Consider the following 21,228-nt stretch of genomic DNA (forward strand, 5'->3'; position numbering starts at 1 on the left):
CATGTGTGCACACACACACGGGGAGGCTGGCTGTTCCATGTGTGTACACACACACGGGGAAGCTGGCTGTTCCATGTGCGCATACACACACTGGCAGGCTGGCTGTTCCATGTGTGCACACACACACGGGGAGGCTGGCTGTTCCATGTGCACACACACACACGGGGAGGCTGGCTGTTCCATGTGCACACACACGGGGAGGCTGGCTGTTCCATGTGCACACACACACAGGGAGGCTGGCTGTTCCATGTGCACACACACGGGGAGGCTGGCTGCTGGCTTTTCATGGCTGAAGGTATACCTCTACCTCAGAGCAATCATAACAGTTCTGTGGTCATTGGTTTGCCCGAACTGAAGAGCACTGACCTGTGACCCCTGCTGTACTTGTATGAGGGTCCTTCTCACACCTCAGATCAGGCATGCGACAGCTGTGTCCTGAGGATGCCCACCTTGACTCCATTTCCAGGTAGCCCCAGGCTTTCATTCCATACTCCCCCCACACACAAAGGCCCTGTTTACTATATGGGGTCCAAGGATCATCAGAGCTGAGGGGCCCCTTGTTCCTGTGGTCCCCAGCGGGTACAGTCCAGTCTGTCCAAAGTGCAGGCAGCTGAATGACCCTGAATTTCAGTTTCCAGACACTGGGACCTCAAGACCCGGAGCTCCTGGAGAGTCTCCTGGCCTCCTGGGTGCAATTTCCTCAGCAAAGATTGGCCTGACAAACGCCCTGCTGCCAGTGGAGAGGTACCCAAAGAGTGGGGCAGCCCTGTGCCAGCCTTCTGGAACGCTTAGACTGGTCTTGGTGAGGTGGGGATAGCAACAGATCTTGGATCCTAGTACCAGCCTGTGTGTTCTAGGACCCATCAGGACGTAGGTTTTAAGAGGGAAGGGAAGGTGGCCTATTCCCAAGGCCCTACCCCGCACCACGGTTGTCGATTATCTCCCAGTCCCGGGAGTAAACGATTCTGAGACACCTAGAAACTTCTCAAATGCCACCTTCCTTCTAGTCGCGCCCCCGCCAGCCCAAACTCAGCGGGGGCGGGACGGGAGGACAGTGGGCGGGGCGCCGCAGACCACGCCCACTCCCCTGCCTTTCCTAGCTGGAGTGAACTGCTCCCGCCGGCTGCCGGGGCTCAGATCCTAAACCGGCGCTGAGCGACGTGCCCACCAGGGTGAGTGTCCCGCGGGGCCGCGGAGTCTCAGCCCTGCCCCCGACCTGCTTCCTTTGCCCGGCAGGGGTCCAGGCACCCCGCCCGACTCCGGGTGGAGGAAGCTCAGAGGCCACGCGCCGGTTTCAGGCCGTATGGGGTGCAGACAGGCCGCAAGGAGGAGCAGGAGGATGGGTTGCTAGTTCTGGGCAAGTTCGGCGTTCACCTCACCCGGCCTGAGCTCAGGGAGCTCCTGCTGCGTCTGGTTCTTAGGGAGGGACCCATTCTACAGATGAGGAAACAGAGGCCACCTAACTAGGAAGTGGCGGGGCTCGAGGCGGATTCCAACTCCTTTCCTCGTGCCGTTATCCTCCAAAAGGCAGGGGCTGGGAGAAGAGGCTGAAGGAAGGACCAAGAAAGGGATGCAGGAGTGAAACCGAGCTTCAGGGCATCCGGGGAAGGCTAGAGTACAAGCGGTGTGTGGGTTTATCCCGCAGGTGATGCCCTGCTGGCTGCAGGAGACAGGAGCTGTTAAATCCCAGTGCACAGTGTGGACTGCAGGTGGCAGGGAGGTACTTCCGTTTGTCTTGTATCTAGATTGTTGGGGTTCCGCGACTGGGACAGCCCAGCGGTGTTGGTTATGGTGCTGGGACAGGTCAGAACGTGACCATCATTGCAGCTTCCCGCTGGTCTCCAACAGACTCCTCTCTGGTTTGGGCCTAGCTGACCATGTGACCTTAGACTTCACCTGACTCAACCTGAGTTGACTCACCTATAAGATAAGGCTGGGGTGGGCCAGTGTGGTGGTGGCGGCGGCGGCGGCGGCGGGCGGCTGCCCCACGTTGCACTTCCTTAATACCAGCACTCTGGAGGCAGAGGCAGGCAGGTCTCCAGCCTGATCTATGTAGTGAGTTCCAGGATAGCCAGGGTACTTAGAAACCCTGTCTTGAAAAACGAAACAAAAACAAACAAAAAAACAAAAAAAGAAGAAGAAGAAGAAGAAGAAGAAGAAGAAGAAGAAGAAGAAGAAGAAGAAGAAGAAGAAGAAAAAGAAAGAAAGAAAGAAAGAAAGAAAGAAAGAAAGAAAGAAAGAAAGAGGCCAGTTGCCTTGGCATGGTGGTATTTATAGAAGATACAGAGGTTCTGGTGGTCTTTAGCTCACCTCCCCCCTCACAGAGACCCGCCTGCCTCTGCCTTCCGGAACTAGCTCTTGTAGACCAGGCTGGCCTCAAACTCACAGAGGTCTGCCTGCCTCTGCCTCCTGAGTGCTGGGATTAAAGGCGTGTGCCGCCGCCACCACCACCCGGCAAGGCCAAGTCTTATTTAATGAAGAGGAAATACAGACCCAGAGAGGGCAAGTGACCTCCTTAGTGGCACAGAGTTGGTCACAATCGAGGCAGCACCCTAGAGACTTGGTGCCTAGCCCTCTGCTCTGTGGCCAGAGCCATGCTCATGGATGATGGCACCCAGCCCTTCCTGCCCACCATTGCCTGTTTAGGGCCTGTCTCTTCTGAAGTCTTTGGTTACCCTCTGAGTTCTTTCTGCTCCCAGGCTAGGGACAGACCTGTGGTTCCCTTTTAAGTTAAGAAAACCAGGCCTTGGGGAGGAAGTGGCCTCTGGGCAGACCCAGACAACAAGCTGGGCCCTCAAGTTCCCCTCCACAGTGTGCCAAGGGAACTGTACCACTAGGACCCCTAGCTGCAGAACAGGGCCTGGGGAGAGTGGGCTTTGGGGTCAACTGCAGGGCCCACTGGAGTCCACTCTTAGCAGGAAGTGTCTGTGCCTGCTGGGGTTGGAGCAAGGCCACCAGGCCTTCCTGTTCATTGCTCCACAGTTTCACTTTCATTGGTTTCAACACTAAAACTGTCCCCAACCCCACAGGAAATGCTGGCAAGCCAGCTGGCCAAAAGCAGCTCCCAGCCGATCAACCTCTTCAGGTTGTTAGCCTCAGGAGACCTAGAGGGCACTCCACCCCACCCCACTGCCTGTGTAGGGAGGCCGACTGGACGCTCAGTTGCACTGGACGGCTCAGCTGCACTGGACGTCAGCTGTCACAGCCTCAGGACTAGAGCCTGGGATCCCAGGGATTAGCAGGAGTCTAGAGCAAGGGCCGGCTGAGAGAGGTTCTGGAGCACTGGGCGGAGCCAGTGTGTCTGGCCCCTGCTGGGCTGGACTGGGACAAGGAGGCCATGGAAAGCTAGCGTAGAGATAACCTTCGTATCCATTCCACCTTGCTGGGCCTCAGTTTCTCTATCTGTCCAGTGGATGGGAACAGGTGTATGGACGCCTGCCTGGAGAGGGCTCCTGACTAATCTTTTTGCCTGTCCTAAGGATCATGGGTTCCATGTTCCGGAGTGAAGAGGTGGCCTTGGTCCAGCTCCTGCTGCCCACAGCGGCTGCCTACACCTGCGTGAGCCAGCTGGGTGAGCTGGGCCTCGTGGAGTTTAGAGACGTGAGTGGGGACAGAGTCTTGGGCAGGTAACCCCACATCCAGAAGGGCCCTCTTAAGGCCCCTGGCCCTCTGACCCCTGCAGGAGCATCCCACCCCCTCCTTCTAGCATAGGTGCTCTTCCCATGCCCACTGGTGTGGCTTGTCTGCTCCAGCTCATCTTTAGACTAATTGGGCACCTAGCGACGTTTTGGAGGTGGTGCCTCAGGGCTGGACCCCAAAGCAGTGACCTCCTTTGTCCCCTCCCTGAGACTCTGAGTCCTCTGTATATCCTTCTCAGCTCAACGCATCTGTGAGTGCCTTCCAGAGGCGCTTTGTGGTGGATGTCCGGCGCTGCGAGGAGCTAGAGAAGATCTTCAGTAAGTTGGGCTCAGGCCCACGTTCCAGGCTGCCTTCCCCGAAGGAGACTGGGCAAACTTGGTCTGAGGGGAAGTACCTCGGTTACCCAGGTGGAAGGCAGAGACAGGGAGTGCAGGCAGAACTGACCAGAGCTGCTGCTGGGGTCTGTAGGGTGTCCTTACTCTGAGTGGGTGGAGCAAAGGACCTGCAGCACGGTGCAGTAGCTTGGAGTCGGTCCACAACTCAGAATGAATGGCAGGAAACAAGAAGCATGGGCTGAGTTTTCTCCTCTAGGTGGACTGGCATGGGCAGAGGCTGGGGTCAAGGGCTGGGCTGCTTCTTCGTAGGCCAGAGGCGAGGGCAGAGCCCAGGGAGCAGAGCTTCCTGAGCAGCAGTATGACGAGGGATTTTTCTGGAACTCTCTGTCTCAGTGGATTGACGAGCATTTGGGATCTCCCTGCGTGTCTAGCAGCCCTTAGCTAACAGTAGCTATTAGGTGTCATGACCCTGTGTGGCTTCCCCTGACCCCCCCTTTCTGTGTCTAGCCTTCTTACAGGAAGAAGTACAGCGGGCTGGCCTGACACTGCCCCCACCTGAGGGGACACTACCCGCACCACCTCCCCGAGAGCTGCTGCGAATTCAGGAGGAGACGGACCGCCTGGCCCAGGAGCTTCGGAATGTTCGAGGCAACCAGCAGGCACTGCGGGCCCAGCTGCACCAGCTGCAGCTCCACTCAGCTGTGCTCAGCCAGAGCCACGGCCCCCCGGTGAGCCCCAGCCAAGACAGGGATGGGGCAAGAGACGACCAGGGCTGGGGCTCACAATGTCTCTTGGTGCCCAGATGGCAGCTGCCCACACTGAGGGACCCTCCTCTGAGAGAACGCCCCTGCTTCCAGACGCTCGCGGGCCACATGCAGACCTGAAGGTCAAGTGAGTATAGTTTGTGTTCTCCCATAAGCTAGAGAAAGGACAGGATGACCCCTGAGTCTCTGCATGTGGGAGCATGCCCAGGGTGCTTCCTGCTGAGGTGGGTGAGATGGGAGGCTGCAGCCCCCCTCCAGCCCTGCTGGCAGCTTTGTGGCAGGTGCTGTGGAGCCCTACAAGGCTGCTGCCCTGGAGCGCCTGCTCTGGAGAGCCTGCCGCGGCTTCCTCATTGCCAGTTTTCAGGAGACGGAGGGGCAGCTGGAGGACCCGGTGACGGTGAGCTGGCAAGGGGTGGGGTGGGGGGGTTGGGAGGAGCCAGGGCTTCAGGGATTAACTAAGCCTGACTCCCTCAGGGTGAGCCTGCAACTTGGATGACCTTTGTCATCTCCTACTGGGGTGAGCAGATCGGTCAGAAGATCCGAAAGATCACAGACTGGTGAGCCTCGTGTGTGTGACCACTCGGCCTCTGTAGGTATCCAGCCCCCTACTGCCGCGCTAGGCTCCCAGATAGATATTGCTGACCCTGTGTACCCCAGGCCCCTGTAACACCTTCACCAAATTTGTCCTGACCCCAGCTCTGCTTGGTGGCTCCCTAAAACCCCATCTCCCCACCAGCTTCCACTGTCACGTGTTCCCTTACCTGGAGCAAGAGGAAGCCCGGCATGCCGTGTTGCAGCAGCTGCAGCAGCAGAGCCAGGAGCTTCAGGAGGTGAGCACCCACATGGCCTGATCCCCACAGCCTCCCTCACTGTCCCTTCTGATTGCCACTTTTGGTCCCAGGTCCTGGGAGAAGCGGAACGATTCCTGAGCCAAGTGTTGGGCCGGGTACAGCAGCTGCTGCCACCAGGGCAGGTGCAGATCCGCAAGATGAAGGCTGTGTACTTGGCTCTCAACCAGTGCAGTGTGAGCACCACACACAAGTGCCTCATTGCCGAGGTCTGGTGTGCCACGCGGGACCTGCCCACCCTCCAGCAGGCGCTCCAGGATGGCTCAGTGAGCATATGGGCTGCCAGGCGCACATGCTTTCTTTGCTGTTCCTGCTTCTGCTCTCAGCATCTCAAGCTTCCAGTACCTCGCCTTTGCCCTGGTATTGGGACGGGGGTCTCTTTCTTAGAAGTCCCTTCCCCCGGGGCATTACCCAGATGGTCCTGGCCCCATAACCCTCCCTCCTCCAATTTCTCGGAGTCTCTGCAAGCTACACAAGAGAATTATATTTTTTTTAATTTTATTATTTTTTTTCGAGACAGGGTTTCTCTGTGGTTTTGGAGCCTGTCCTGGAACTAGCTCTTGTAGACCAGGCTGGTCTCGAACTCACAGAGATCCGCCTGCCTCTGCCTCCCAAGTGCTGGGATTAAAGGCGTGCGCCACCACCGCCCGGCTAACAAGAGAATTATAAAGTTGCGTTTTCAAAGCAGTGGTTATGTGACCTCAGCCTGTTAGGAGCCTTCCTAATGGGTGCAGTGGTGGTGCCCAAGAGGACATTATAGCACACACCTGATGGTGCAGAGCTGGTTCTCCAGAGTGGGCATGGATCCCTCTCCTGGGCTACCTGATGAGAAGAGGCACACTTTCCTTTGGCAAATGCCCCAGATTTGGACAGGCTGACCAAGCTCCTCCACCCCATCCCATTGCCATGTTCAGTCTCGGCTGGGCCTGGGTGGGGGCTCCAGGGTTTCTGAAGCCTGTGCCGTCAGCTTCTGCCTCTCTACCCCCGTGCACCCCAGAGTGAGGCAGGAGTGAGTGCTGTCGCTCACCGCATACCCAGCCGGGACATGCCTCCGACCCTCATCCGGACCAACCGCTTCACCGCCAGCTTCCAGGGCATTGTGGATGCCTATGGTGTGGGCCGCTACCGAGAAGTCAATCCTGGTGAGAGCCACTGCATCCTCACTAGGGACCAGCCTTCTCATCTTCTGTCTGGATCTCAGGGAGGCGTTTGCCTTTGGGGTACACACTTTGAGAGGGCTAGGAGCTGGGCCCACCCCATCCTCTTGCAATAGAGGCTTATTCCCCAGTTTGCTTTAGTCCCCATTGGGACTTTATATTTATTTCTGCTGTTAAATCCACAAGGAGCCAGCAAGGATCAGTCCAGGAACCAGGCTTGGGAGGGGCTTGAAGTCTAGCTCACTGGTCTTGATGAGTTTCCTAGTTTCTGTGGGTCTCGTTTTTCCCGGTCTATAAAGCGAGTAGTAGCACACACCTTAGAGAAGTGTTTGGAAGGCTGGTGGCTGTCAGAGTGCCTGGGGCAGCCTGTAGTTGCGGTGCATTTGGCTGTACTGCATTTTTAGGAAGTTGGGATAAACGGGTGAGGGTGGAGCTCAGTTGATAGAATGCTTGCAAGTTTACAAAATCCCGGACCCAATCCTCAGCAGAAACTGAGCACAGGATCCCAGCACTCAGGAGGTGGAGTCAGGAGGATCAAGAATTCAGAATCAGGCTGGAGAGATGGCTCAAAGGTTAAGAGCACTGGCTGCTCTTCCAGAGGTCCTGAGTTCAACTCCCAGCAACCACATAGTAGCTCACAACTATCTGTGTTAGGATCTGATGCCCTCTTCTGGCATGTAGATATACATGCAGAGAACTCATACATAAAATATAAATAAATAAAAATTTTCAACAACTACAAATATTTATTTAAAAAACCAGTCATAGCTGGGCGATGGTGCACAACTTTAATCCCAGCACTTGGGAGGCAGAGGAAGATGCATCTCTGAGTTTGAGGCTAGCCTTGTCTACAGAGCAAGTTCTAGGATAGCTAGGGCTACACAGAGAAACCATGTCTTGAAAAACCAAATAAATAAATAGGAAGATAAGATTCAGTCATCCTCAGCTACATAGAAAATTCAAGGCCCAGCCAGGTGGTGGTGGCGCACACCTTTAATCCCAGCCTTTAATCCCAGCACTCAGGAGGCAGAGGCAGGCAGATCTCTGTGAGTTTGAGGCCAGCCTTGTCTACAAGAGCGAGTTCCACATCATTTTTTAAAAAATATTTATTTATTATGTATACAATATTCTGTCTGTGTGCCATGTCTGCAGGCCAGAAGAGGGCACTAGACCTCTTTACAGATGGTTGTGAGCCACCATGTGGTTGCCGGGAATTGAACTCAGGACCTTTGGAAGAGCAGGCAATGCTCTTAACCTCTGAGCCATCTCTCCAACCCCCACATCATTTTGTTTTGTTTTGTTTTGTTTTTTGTTTTCTGATTCTGAGACAAAGTTTCTCTATATAATGGTCCTGGCTCTCATTGAACTCACTTTGTAGACCAGAATGGCCTCAAACTAACAGAGATCCTCCTGCCTCTGCCTCCTAAGTACTGGGATTAAAGGTGTGCACCACCACTGCCCGGCACCTGGCCACTTCTTTAAGTTACAATCTGAGGTGCTGGTGGTAGGGCAACAGTCTAGTTCCTGAAGGGATAACAAATAAGCCCATAATTAGATGTGTGCATTAGGACTTTCCTCCCAACCCTAATTCCTGAGATTAGGTTAACCAGTTTGGCCTTCTGGAACTTGCTTACTGCCCACCAAGACCACCCGGCTCTCTGTCCTTTGGATATTTGTATGTGAAGCTTTTTTTGTTCTTCCCCCTTTTTGATTTGTTTAGCACTGTTTTTTGTTTGTTTGTTTGTTTTGTTGTTGTTACTGTTGTTGTTTTTGGTTTGGTTTTTGGCTTTTTTGAGACAGGGTTTCTCTCTGTTGTCCTGGCTGTTCTGGAGTTCTCTACGTAGACCAGGCTGGCCTTGAACTCACAGTATCTGCCTACCTCTGCTTCCTTAGTGCTAATTAAAGGTGCGCGCCACCGTACTGGGTCTTACACTATACTGCAGGTTGACCTTGAGCTCACGGCAATTCTTCTGCCTTGGCTTCCTGAGTGCTAGAATTACAGGTACGAGCCATCATGCCTAGCTTAAAGATCTTAAATGTAACAGTTGGGACCAGAGAGATGGTTCATTGAGTAAAGGCTTGTCAGTAAGTCTGACAATCTGAGTTCAATTTCCAGAACCCACAAAGGAGGAGAGCCTTCTATTACAAGTTCTCTGACCTTCACACAGGCACACCTTCCCAATAATAAATTAGCAAATAAATGTTTTTAAGAAAACACTTAACAACAGCTGGGAAGCTGCTAGGCCAGCAAAGCCTGAAGACCGCCAGTGGCTCTCCAGAGCCTATGTAGGCGCAGCGGTGCACGGCTGTAACTCTAATGGTGGTGACACGGGAGCTGGGGCCAGGCAGCTCCCTGGCGAAGTTCCAGGATAATGACAAACACTCATGATGGAAAGGCTTCTGGGACACCTGGTGTCCTCTGACCCCACCCACATCCACACACAAGCACAAACAAAGCAATAGCAATCAGGAGGGTTACTTCAGGAGTTCAAGACCATCCTGGGCCACTCAGCAGCAGCTCCAGCTTCAAGTAACTGCAGGGGGAACTGTTCCACCTGTGCCCACAGCCTGTCACCTGCAGGCCTGCGAGGTGGCACTGGGATCTCCATTTTATGAGTGGAGAAGCAGGCAGACGGGGCTGACACTGTGATCCTTGCCTCATGAACATGCTCTTGACAGGTCTTGCCCCTCCCTCCCCTGTGGGAATAGGCCTGACTGTCTCCTGTCTGCCTACAGCTCCTTATACCATCATCACCTTCCCCTTTCTCTTTGCTGTGATGTTTGGTGACGTGGGTCACGGACTGCTCATGTTTCTCTTCGCCCTGGCCATGGTCCTCACGGAGAACCGGCCAGCCGTGAAAGCCGCACAAAATGAGGTACAAACCATCCATGCCTGGCAGGGGTAGAGGACAGGACAGCGTTGAGCAGCCTCTCATCACCCCATCTCCCCGACTCCCCCAGATCTGGCAGACCTTCTTCGGGGGGCGCTACTTACTCTTGCTCATGGGTCTGTTCTCCATCTACACTGGCTTCATCTACAACGAGTGTTTCAGCCGTGCCACTACCATTTTCCCCTCGGGCTGGAGTGTGGCCGCCATGGCCAACCAGTCAGGCTGGAGGTAGGACCTATATCCCTACCCACCTAGGGCCCCTGGTCCACTGCGCAGCTCTGACACCGTTTATTATCACTGCAGTGACAAGTATCTGTCCCAGCATCCCATGCTCACCCTGAACCCCAACATCACCGGTGTCTTCCTGGGACCCTATCCCTTTGGCATTGACCCGGTAAGTGGGGCCACACTGGTGCATGTGAGTGGTGGAGGTCGTTGGGAGGCTGGCCAGGGTGCCACAGCTCCATCTGTCCACTGCCCCCTTTGGCAGTTGGCACTGGACACTTTCTGTGCTAAGGCTGGCACACAGGCAGAGAGGCTGTAAAAATAGTATCCAGACTGCGGGTCGTGGTGCACAGGTGTGGTTTAAACACTTGGGAGGGAGTTCTGGTTGGGTTCATCGGGGAGCAGGAAGGTGATGAGACAACCGGGGGTGCCCTGGCAAAACTGACCATGGTATCCCTCAGTACCCACTTCTCTTACTGCCCCAGATCTGGAGCCTGGCTACCAACCACCTGAGCTTCCTCAACTCTTTCAAGATGAAGATGTCTGTCATCCTTGGGGTTACCCACATGGCCTTTGGGGTGTTCCTCAGCATCTTCAACCACATGTGAGCCCAGAGCTGCCAGTGGGAATGGGCAGTGTCCTCGTGGGGCCAGGAGTGTTCTGTGACCTGTCTATTCCCACAGGCACTTCGGCCAGGCACACCGGCTCCTGCTAGAGACCTTGCCGGAACTCATCTTCCTGCTGGGCCTTTTTGGCTATCTTGTGTTCCTCATTGTCTACAAATGGCTGCAGGTCTCAGCTGCCAGTGCCTCCACGGCTCCCAGCATCCTCATCCACTTTATCAATATGTTCCTCTTTGCCCAAAGCCCGACCAATCAGCCACTCTTTCATGGGCAGGTAGGCTCAGACCCTTTTCCCTGGGGACACCCACTTCAGTCCCGGGGCCACCTGGACCTGCAGAGCCATTGGAGAAATGGCTTGTGGGCCAGAATCCCTGCAGACAATGATGTCCAAGGTGATGGCCTCACCAGGGGGTGCTGGGAACCTCAAGCGCCTTCTCGGGTCCCATACAGAGCCACTCATCGCATGCATACACTGTGTGGTGGCCTTGCCCTCTTTGCCCACAGGAAGTGGTACAGTATGTGCTGGTGGTCCTGGCTTTGGCCACTGTTCCTATCCTGCTGCTGGGCACACCCTTGTACCTGCTGCGGCAGCACAGTCACAGAAACACTCAGAGAAGGCCGGCAGGCCAACAGGTAGAAATAGGGAGGAGTACGGGGAAGGAGGGCCGCGTGGGAGGTGCTCCTTGCTTCCCTGTGGCTCCATGTGGCTGGGTGGGTGGCATGGGCTGTCTCTGGGGCTGGAGCTGTTGACGCTACCTGCTGCTCTTAGGACAAGGACAGTGACAAGCTTCTGGCCTCCTCCGATGCTTCCACCTCGGAGAATACCTGGAGCCCTGATGAGGAGAAGGCTGGGATCCCAGGGGATGATGAGGAAGCTGAGGTCGGTGGGTGCAGCACTTCCTTGTTGGGAGGGGGCTGCCAGCCTCAGCTGCTGTCTCACTGCCTCTTATCGTGCAGTTTGTCCCCTCTGAGGTCTTTATGCACCAGGCCATCCACACCATTGAATTCTGCCTGGGCTGCATCTCCAACACAGCCTCCTACTTGCGTCTCTGGGCCCTGAGCCTAGCCCATGCCCGTGAGTGACCTTTCTCCCAGGCATCCATATCCTACCCTGTCAAACTGGGTTCCCCTCAGAGGTGCCTCACCAGCTCCAGGGAGGATTCAAGGATGCTACATGTGGGTGGGGATGCTAACAGGCATTGCCCCATCCTTGATCCCACTGTCCCCTTGTTTATGTGCAGAGCTATCTGAGGTCCTGTGGGCCATGGTGATGCGTATAGGCCTGGGTATGGGTCGAGAGATGGGTGTGGCAGCAGTGGTGCTGGTCCCTGTGTTTGCTGCCTTTGCTGTGTTGACTGTGGCCATCTTGCTAGTGATGGAAGGGCTCTCAGCCTTCTTGCATGCCCTGCGGTTGCACTGGTGAGCACACCCGTAGTGAGCCTTGGCATGGAGGGAAGAGGGTGGCATTCTCCTCACTGCCCCCTTTCTCACCCCCAGGGTGGAGTTCCAGAACAAGTTCTACTCAGGTACTGGCTATAAGCTCAGTCCCTTCACCTTCACTGTGGACAATGAGTAAATCCACTGTGATCCCTGCCTCTCCAAATCGGGAAAGGAATAAAGAACTGGCTGGCCCAGGAACTTTGCCTTGGTCGTCTCTGGGCTATGGGACTGGGCAGACACTACAATGGTCAGAGCTCTGGATCCCCAATATGCTGGATACTTAGACCACCTTCAGCTGAGGTAGTGAGCAGGAGGCACTGGTCTAGGACCTAAGACTTTTAGAAGTTGCTGTGAGAACCCATGAACACATCCACAGACTCTTTGGGTGCAAAAAGAGTTATCTAGGGTTAAGAAGGGACGTTCTAGTTTGGTGGGAGATTCTAGTTAGGTGGGAGGAGGCGTACAAACTGGCTGACTTCAGGCCCTGCCTCCCTGAAATCCTTAAGGTCCTCTTCCCTCCATGTTTGGTTGAGGTGGGAGTGCATGTTGGAGACTAGAGGCCCTGTTTTCCAGCCAAGTTACAAAGGAGCTCATGCAGCTGAAGGCCCAGCAACAAAGGCTGCTTTGAGGCCAGAGCTGCTCTGGGCACAGCTAGCCACAATGGTCCTGGCCAAGCTGCAGGGAGGGGTGTGGCCTGTGCAGGGTTGGGAATAGCAATCTTTTAGACAGTTCACACGCTTGGCAGACTAAGCTAAGAGAAGTAACAGAGCTGGGCAGAAGAGCTGTGGAGGATTCCCAGGAGACACCAGTAGGTCTACCCTAGCTCTGACACTTACCTGCTTGGACAGGCTATTCTGGTTGCCATGGGAACAGCATTGCCATAGCACTAGCAAGCACTGTCCTGGTAGTCATCCCCACTAACGGGTGTGATCAGGCTCGGATGGACCTGATCCCTGCTCACTTGGCCAGTCAGAAGTCCTGGAAAGGCTCAGCACACGGACAGGAATCAGCAGGCAGGAAGGGGACAGAGCTGCAGAGGTGATTTGGGAAAGACACTGTCACCAATGGGAAGGTTCAGGAAAGCATGGGGTGGTTAAGAGCCTTACTGCTCTTGCAGAAGACCCAAGTTTGGTTCCCAGCACTCACATGGGCAGCACACATCTGCCTGTGACTCCAGTTCCAGGACATCCTATTCCTCTGGCCTTCTGGGACACTCATATGATGTGCAGGTACCCCTCCCCCACCACATAATTAAAGATAAGATCATGAGGAGTGATCAAGCAGATGGTGAAGGAGTCTGTTACTCGAGTCAGCTGGTGAGAAGCCACTATGAGACTGAGGACAAGCAGCTATGGTCACGCTCATCCTAAGCTCCAGTGGCGAGTTCCAAGAGAGGCCAGTGTTTCTGCTCAAGTTGTGTTGGTCAGAGTAATAGGGACACCTGCAGCTTCCTCTGCTGCTGTCTAGGCCTTAACTCCTGGCGATCCCAGGATCTTTGCTATCTGGGGTCATGGAGACACCAGCATGTGGTGTGACAGAGCATGAGGTGTGATGAGGAGGTGGGGTACCTAACCCGGCATTCGTCACATGGAGAACAAGGCACTGCCATACACGCAGGGTCACAGCCTGAGGATGGTTTTCAAGTTGTTTATTTTTCTGTATAATACAGTCTTGGTGGTAGCAGAAATATGTGCACAAAACAATTCAGAGTAAAAAAAAAAATTCCAAGTTTATCCCATTGGGCATTTAATGTACATGGATTTCACAGCTCTAGTCCACCTGCACCCCGGTACCCCACATACAGCTGCTGTCTCTCAGTGGCACCAGATGGGAAGCAGCTTTGGAGAATCCTGGACCGATATTCAAGCTCCAGGCTAGGAAGAGGGAAGGCAAGAAAGAAAGGCTGAGGAAGCTGGCCCCACTGCTCTTCCCCAGTCAGGAGACACTGACGTCATGGCCAGTCAGTGACACTGGCCCATGTACTCATGCGTAGGCAGGCACAGGAAGGCTGCAGCTATTTTCTGCAGATGTAGCTCAAGTGTACCTGCTTCTCCAGGAAGCCTGCCCATCCACAGACCCCACGGCTCGGGCTTGACCCGATGAGCTACTTCACAGTATGTCTGCTCACTCGCCCTTCAGAAGCATCACCAACAACACACTGTCACATTGTCATCTACAAAGCCTGGTCATAGATGTGTTGCAGTACATTAATATCCTAAGTCAGCGCTTGGAGTACCCAAATGGCACTGCTCTGTCCAGCTGGGGCCGTATCTGGCTGAAAGCTGCAGCCATGCAGCCATGCGGCCTCCAGGTCAGGCGGGTTCTGAGCTATTGCACTATTGTACTATATTTCTGCTTCCAATCATGGTTCAGAGTCCTAGTGAGAGCGTAAACAAAGATGAAAGAAATGTTACTCCACTTTAATATAGTCCGTAGTATCATACACATCGATGCTCAGTAGTGAGCCATCCAGACCTTCTGCCCAGGGCAGTGGGCACAGCAACGCTCCACCGAGGGCCTGGCACAGCCGCCTCCTGCAGTCCAGTGGTGAAGAGTGGAGTCATCCCATTCACACCCCAAGCTTCTTCTTCTGGTCAAAGTAGGCATCGAACCTGGCTTGGGCATATTCCTGAGAGACAGCAAGCAGCACATCACTGTGTGGTCAGGTGGACCTGACCTGGAAACACATGCCTGTACCTCTAAGTGCCTAACTTGCTGCTGTGGACCGCCACACCACAGAAGCACACCTGCATGCCTGGTGCCCATCCTTGTTCTGAAGCCCGTTCCATCTAACAGTATCATCCGATCAAACCACAATTCATTTATCACACCACAGAGCATGCGAGGAGGACAAGGGACAGCCTGCTACAGCCAGTTCTCTTCCCCCACGTGGGCACTAAATACTAGGTATCAGGAGGCTTACTGGCAGAGGCCTTTGCCTGCTGAACCATCTTGCTGACCCCCAAATCTGCTTTAAGTATCCACATTTCTCCTGTCTTTGCCTGATGGCATCATTACCAAACCTCTCATCTAAAATAGAGTCACCCTAGTATGGGTGTGACCTGTCGCAAGACAAAAGAGTCCATGTCAAGAACAAAGACAGCTCTAGTGTTAGAGCAGATGATGGTCTGACTTACAATGGTGTCTGCCTCCAACATGAAGCTGGGTATCTGAGGTTGGAGTATAGCGTGGTGACAAGAATATATAGCCTTATTGTGGGAGGCGTCACCATCACCTTTCTTCACTTAGTGACCCAGCTAGCACTTGGCTGAAGCTGGCAAGCAGCACCCATCGCCCTCGAGTGAGGCAGCTAACACCAGCAAAAAAGGTGTCCAGAGCCAAACTAACCTGGCGCTACCAGGGCACCAAATGCTCCTGCCAAGCATTCACACACTAGTCTTTCCTTGCAGCCAAAAAAAGAAAAAAGAAAGAAAAAACTGCGCCTGAAACATACCATGTACCCGAATTCAATGGACGAAATCTTGGCCTGTACAATGGACCAAAGTCCCCAGAGGAAATGGGAGGCGAGGGCAAATCTGTGATCACAAAAGTCAGAAGCACAGAAGTCATGCAAGGTCAGTCAGGGAACCAAAGATATCACACCCATGGCCATGCTACCAAGCATCTCTCTTAATGCATTAAGAGCTGTTGCCTTGGCCCTTTTGTGGGACTGTATGTGAAGGGACTGGACTCTTCCCACCTCTGACCACGGGAATGCTTACTGGTGTGATTGCATTCAGCTGCCTGGCCAGGGAACACAGGACACTGGGGTGACCATGCTCTGCTGCAGGGGAGTATATAGAACCCTATGGACTCGGAAGGAAGCTGTTCCCTGAGCAGGAGCTTCTCCAGCCTACAGTCACCCACACCGTCCTCTCCTACTGATGTTAGGACAACAGCAGGTGAGTAGAGCCATGTCACCATCTCCAGACTCAGAACAAAACCACACCGACTGGCAGCAACTTTACAAGGCAAAGCTTACCTGTTGACCTCAAGCAGCATGTCTTCTTTTGTAGCAGACTGCTCTTCACCACTGAGGCTTTCAAAATCATTCTGGAATGCAGCCAAGTAACTGGAAATAAAATGGAGCTTAAAAAAGAATTGACTGTGTTAGGATGGATTACGGTTAAAGCAAACACTGCTAAAGCTACTACAAACACGCCTATCACACAGGCTGCCGCTGCCTTCGTACTGCCAGAGTGAGAACAGCAAGGCCATGGTGATTTCTGACCCTGACCCAGGGGATCCAATGCCCTCTTTTGGCCTCTGTATACACATAGAGAAAAGACAGATATTCACGCCAAGAAAACACCCTTACACACAGAAATTCAAAACAAGAACTCCAGGATTCCATGCACTATAAAGTATCTACAGTGGATTAAGGGGGAAAAGCTCTATATTACTTCAACATACACAGAGCTAATATCTGACAGAGCCTCCCCCCCCCCCCCCACTATCTTTCCTTCTGTTATTTATTTATGTGGTTCTGGGATCAAATCGAGGGTTCCGCACACGCTGGTCAAGCTCCCTCTGACTAAGAGAGACATCCCCTGCATCATCTCAACAGTTCAGAAAAATGTAACTAGAAAGTAACTTGCACATTATTCTAAAGTTTTAGCACTGTCTTTGATCACCACAGTCTGCCCCTGGCTGCTATTCCCTCCTCCCAGCTATTCTGACAACTCTGAAATCTGGAGCTATCCACCCTCTGGATCCAGTTTCTCTTCCACCAAGCCTAGGCCCAATGCTGTCACCTGTGCTCTGCTCCCCAACCCCAGAAGCTTGGCTGCCTAGCTTTGGACATATTCAAGTTCGTCTCCAACAGCCTTAAAATGTGTGCAGACAGAGTGATGACACTTTCTGATATCTTAGCACACTTCCATGTGAAGGGCCAGCCCTGGAATGGAGTGTAATTCCTGAAGCCTCTTCATGGGGCTCCCGATGCTCCTTGGCTGATCTGCAGTAGTGGCTTGTTCACATCTGTCCTCACAGGGAGCATTCGAGCCACCATCCTGTTCACATCTGTCCTCACAGGGAGCATTCAAGCCACCATCCTGCAGCTGTGCAATTCTAGGTGAGCTTGGCTTGCTCATTCCCTGCCCACTTTCAGGACCAAACCCCAATAAGCTTCCACCCAGGTTTCAGAGATAGGCTGAGAAATGAGAGAATCCCAGGAGCATAATTCCCACAAGAAATGATACTCCACATAACCAGCATCCTCCTGAGATTCAGGATGAGAAAGGAACCATTCACAGTGACGCTTTTCCTCTAGTTACACACAGGATGCTCAGCCTAGCCCACAGGCCTAGGAAGTGGGGCTTTTGGCAAACACTGGAGGAACCATAGGAGGCCTGCCACCTCCTAACTGAACCAGGTGTCTACAGCACAGGGAGTTACCAAAAGATGGACCCAGATGTCCAGTATGCACCCCACATCAACAGAACAAAACTTAATTATTGTCTTGTGGTGGGTGTAGTAGTGGCACAAGCCTTTAAGCGCAGCACTCAGGAGGCAGAAGCAGGCAGATCTCTATGAATTCAAGACCAACCTGGCCTACAGAACAAATTATAGGATAGCCACGGCTACACAGTCCTGTTTTGAAAAACCAAACCAAAACAAAACTTACTACTGTTATTAGGGATTGAACCCAGGGCTTCTTACACACTACCAAATGATTCCACTGATCTACAGCACTCCTCTTTACTATGATGCATTGTACTACAGTGTAGCCGAGGCTCACAATTCTCTTCCCCCTCTTCCTAAGCAGCCCCAGTCAAAATGACGCTTTTAACAAAGTAAAAGGATTTTCCTAAGCCTTTTTTGCCATAATTTAAGCAGAGCTATCATGGGGCTGGAATGTGGCTGAGTAGTATAGAATACCCATCTGGCATGTAAAGAGGTCCCAACTTCAGTCCCTAGAAAAAAACCACACTCTCCTTCCCTATTTCTCTCTTAAATGAATATATAGACTATCTTTTAATAATGAGTATGTTCCAGAGTTGGTGGTACATGCCTTTAATCCTAGCACTCATGAGTCAGAGGCCAGTAGATTTCTGATTTCAACGGCAGCCTGGTCTACATAGTGAATTCACGATAGTCAGGGCTACAGTGAGACTCTGTCTCAAAAACAAAACAAAATAAATAAAAGTAAAATAAAAAATGAGCATGTAATCCTAACTGTGTGAAGCTAGTTCACATATAGAGCTAATTTATCAGTACGAATAAGTCTCATACCTGTTGTTTTCGGGTAGGATATTTCCGAATGTTCGCTCTGAAGAAAGGATATTTTTCATAGGTATAATCATACATCCATTCACAGAAATGATTTCCAATATCAAATCCCCTGAAAGAGAACAATGCAGGCAAGATGTGAGGCACGCTGCAGGACCTGCAGGCTGCCTGAGCAGAAAGAAGAATCTGAATGGGGGCTGAGGAGATGGCTCAATGCTGAAGAGCACGCGCTGCTTTTGCTGAGGACCCACGGCAGATCTGATGACCTCTCTGGCCTCCACAGGTCCTTGGCACTAGACACACATGATATTCATACATACACATAAAATATATATTAAAAAGCTGAATGAGCCTTAAGTGGGATCTCTGGTTCCCAAGGTAGGCTTCTGGAGCAGACAAGAGAATGGCAGCCTTAATGCACAGGCCATTAGATGAGCATCCATAGCAGACTGCAAACCAAAGTACCACCTGAATGCTACTTGCACACTCGAGCACAGTGCTTCCTTGGCAATCAGTACTCATGTCAGGACAACCATCTTGGCACTCCAGAGAGAGAGAAGTAAACTGCTTGTGAGTAGTTGCTCCAACTGCTTGGGCAGGTCTGTGCTGACCTGCCTCAGGGTCAAAATACCTTCCTTTCTGCCCAGTGTGCTGTTTGTTTGTGCCTATAATTGCTCTGTATCACAGTAATGAAACTATACTGAAATCAGCATTTGACTGTAACACATTACCTGTAATTGTAACTGCTATATTCAAAGTCAATGAGCATCAGCTTCTGCTTCTCAGAATTCTCTCGGCCGTCCAACAGTAAGATATTACCTATGAAAGATTTGGATGACGATTTTTTTAAACATAAGGCTCAAATCCTTGAGCAACAATTGAGAGTGATTCTGGTCCTGAATCATTTCAGTTTTGGTCCTAAAGACTTAAGAGGGCAGACAGAGTACAAGTGTTGTCACGATGGCCTGCTCTAAGCACGGAGGCTCCAGGATCTCTTGTTCCTAGTCCCTGTCCTTCTGGGCACTCAGCACTGTCTGGAGCAGTACTTTCCAAACACCTCACAGTTTGTGTTAGGTTGCATTTGGTCTCCTTACCTCAATCTCCTGGAGCCTTGGGACTGGGTTGCCGTCACCAGATGGCCAACTGGGGCCCAAGTGATTTGTCCCTGCATGCTGTTCCAACCCAAGAAGACAGACAATGGCCATGTTTCCTCCAGCAATGAATCTAGGCAAGTGTGTGACTGCCAGCCTGGTTGCACCAGCCCATTTCCCCTGGATTCCCTACTAATGTGTTCAGCAACTCAAGAGTGGGTGAATGGGCCTGGAGTTCCATCCTTTGCTAACTCTGGCCACTCTCCCTCTCCCAGGGTTTCTAATGGAGCTAGTTTCTAGGCTCTGCAGTATACTCCTATTGCTTCCAACAGCAAGAAAAACTGTACAACAAAATAAATGCAAGCTATCATTTCTATCCTTTCTACACTTGGCCATCAGACAATTCCTCTCTGGTGATGATGGTCTGCATACCTTATTCACCCACCATCAGACCCAGAAGGGTGTGGCTAACTTAGCACAAAGCTGCCGCTGAAATCTCTATACCCTGTTCTACCCAACTAGTGGGCAAGGACTGATTAGCTAATCAGAATAGCACTTTGGCTCAAATTAATGGCTTATTGATGAGGAGTCTTCATAAGAAACTGATCTAGAACTAAAAAACTAGAGGTATGATTACCTAATCTCATGATCTGGGGGCCAGCCTGGGCAACACGGCAAGATGCTGTCTTGAAGACAAATAATAGCTGAGTGATGGTGGAGCACAGATTTAATTTCAGCACCTAAGAGGCAGAGTCAAGAGGATTTCTGTGACTGAGGCTAGCCTGGTCTATACGGTGAATTCCACGACAGTCAGAGCTACACAGAGAAATCCTGTCTCTAACTCCCTGCACGCACACAAAGAAAATTCAAAACCAAACCAACAAAACAACAACAAAGCCCAGGATAAAGCGCAGAGAAGAACTGTATCCATCTCTGTCAGGGCAGATGGAACATCAAAGCAACATAGGCAGACAATGTGGGCAAAAGGAGCTGAGCAGTTGGGTGTTTTAAAAACTATTATACCACTCCAAAGCCACAGAGAAACCCTGTCTCGAAAAACCAAAAAAAAAAAAAACAAACAAACTATTATACCAGTACAATTCTGTGAGAGCGGCATACTTCGCTGCAATTTTTCAAGGGAAGTGGTCTGAGTCTTTAGTTGTGTGTGTGTTACAGAAATGTGGTTTCAGTGTATTGCACAGAGCCCACATGATCTGGGTCTTCTGCTTTGCAGGCTAAAATAGGAATATCTACCAAAAGGTATACACATCAACAGGTATATGTAGCTTCACTCCAGATCTTTTGTTGATGAATACTCTACTCATTTTTTTGAAAACTTGTTTTTCTTAGTATAATCCAGAGGGTTTTCTTTGGTATAAAGCTCTAACTCAATTTTACCCTCACCCTTCACTGACTGGGTGCACTTTATTCCAGTATGCTAGTACACTTGTGCCACCATCTTGCATGGCTCATATACATAAATTAGCTGTCTTTTAAGTATAACACAAGCCTTATCTTTAGCACGCCATGGCAATTCTTACCTTCTTGACAGTCGTTATGACAAAATACAACCGGAGATCTAGTGTACTGCAGCAATGACCTGGAGAAAGAAAGCCTCACTGTTACCTCTCTAGTTCAGTGAGGTGCATGCACGCATACTCACACGGCCAGCACCGAGCAGCATTCTAGCACAGCACACACTCATATTCTGAAATCCATGTCCACGTGTCTTGGCAGAGAGCCCCTTCAGCCTCTCTGCACTGCCAACTCTTCTCCACTGCAACTGCACACTCTTCTCCTAGCACGCACACTGTTCCACATGAGCCTGCGCTCTGACTTAGAGCAGATGCCCCCAGAGTAGTTTCCTTCATGCATGTATCAGAACTAGACAATTGCTTTCTGTCCAAATAAAGTCAGAACTCTTTAAAGGTCTTGGTACCATTTCCACCTGGCATAGTACACATGTCTGCTCCAAGGCTCACCA

At 51.9% G+C, this 21,228-nt stretch overlaps 2 protein-coding genes across 5 annotated transcripts in view; one reads left to right on the top strand and one right to left on the bottom strand.

Moving 5' to 3' along the window:
* The first annotated feature begins 1,092 nt into the window (after nucleotides 1-1,092).
* Nucleotides 1,093-12,112, top strand: Tcirg1 (T cell immune regulator 1, ATPase H+ transporting V0 subunit a3). Of its 2 annotated transcripts, XM_057778066.1 has the most exons (21): nucleotides 1,093-1,172; nucleotides 1,646-1,720; nucleotides 3,480-3,600; nucleotides 3,878-3,956; nucleotides 4,482-4,702; nucleotides 4,777-4,865; nucleotides 5,009-5,135; nucleotides 5,213-5,295; nucleotides 5,475-5,568; nucleotides 5,640-5,852; nucleotides 6,584-6,728; nucleotides 9,480-9,619; nucleotides 9,705-9,862; nucleotides 9,938-10,028; nucleotides 10,345-10,463; nucleotides 10,543-10,756; nucleotides 10,987-11,115; nucleotides 11,252-11,362; nucleotides 11,440-11,557; nucleotides 11,724-11,901; nucleotides 11,980-12,112. In XM_057778066.1, exons 3-21 carry the CDS (start codon nucleotides 3,484-3,486, stop codon nucleotides 12,056-12,058), a joined length of 2,505 nt encoding a protein of 834 aa, XP_057634049.1. In that variant the 5' UTR covers nucleotides 1,093-1,172; nucleotides 1,646-1,720; nucleotides 3,480-3,483; the 3' UTR covers nucleotides 12,059-12,112. The 2 variants fall into 2 exon arrangements, with proteins under 2 accessions (XP_057634049.1, XP_057634048.1); XM_057778065.1 differs by lacking the exon at nucleotides 1,646-1,720.
* A 1,456-nt stretch (nucleotides 12,113-13,568) lies between these two features.
* Nucleotides 13,569-21,228, bottom strand: part of Chka (choline kinase alpha) — a 54,131-nt gene continuing 46,471 nt past the window's right edge. For all 3 annotated transcript variants that reach the window (XM_057777472.1, XM_057777471.1, XM_057777473.1), the window contains 6 exons: nucleotides 20,786-20,844; nucleotides 18,885-18,972; nucleotides 18,157-18,265; nucleotides 15,905-16,011; nucleotides 15,377-15,458; nucleotides 13,569-14,551 (listed from right to left, as the gene is read on the bottom strand). In XM_057777472.1, coding sequence (XP_057633455.1) covers nucleotides 14,492-14,551; nucleotides 15,377-15,458; nucleotides 15,905-16,011; nucleotides 18,157-18,265; nucleotides 18,885-18,972; nucleotides 20,786-20,844 — 505 coding nt within the window. In that variant the 3' untranslated portion in view covers nucleotides 13,569-14,491. The remainder of the gene's footprint in view (nucleotides 14,552-15,376; nucleotides 15,459-15,904; nucleotides 16,012-18,156; nucleotides 18,266-18,884; nucleotides 18,973-20,785; nucleotides 20,845-21,228) is intronic.

The sequence above is a fragment of the Chionomys nivalis genome, chromosome 8 (genome assembly GCF_950005125.1).
Source record: "Chionomys nivalis chromosome 8, mChiNiv1.1, whole genome shotgun sequence".
In the NCBI taxonomy this organism is placed as follows: domain Eukaryota; kingdom Metazoa; phylum Chordata; class Mammalia; order Rodentia; family Cricetidae; genus Chionomys; species Chionomys nivalis.

What these genes read in the sequence shown, in the direction of transcription:
- Tcirg1 (XM_057778066.1), top strand. Translation starts at nt 3,484, where the DNA reads ATGGGTTCCATGTTCCGGAGTGAAGAGGTGGCCTTGGTCCAGCTCCTG. An exon ending in GGAGCTAGAGAAGATCTTCA is followed by an intron (nt 3,957 to 4,481) that starts GTAAGTTGGGCT and finishes TTCTGTGTCTAG; the next exon opens with CCTTCTTACAGGAAGAAGTA. An exon ending in AGAGCCAGGAGCTTCAGGAG is followed by an intron (nt 5,569 to 5,639) that starts GTGAGCACCCAC and finishes TTTTGGTCCCAG; the next exon opens with GTCCTGGGAGAAGCGGAACG.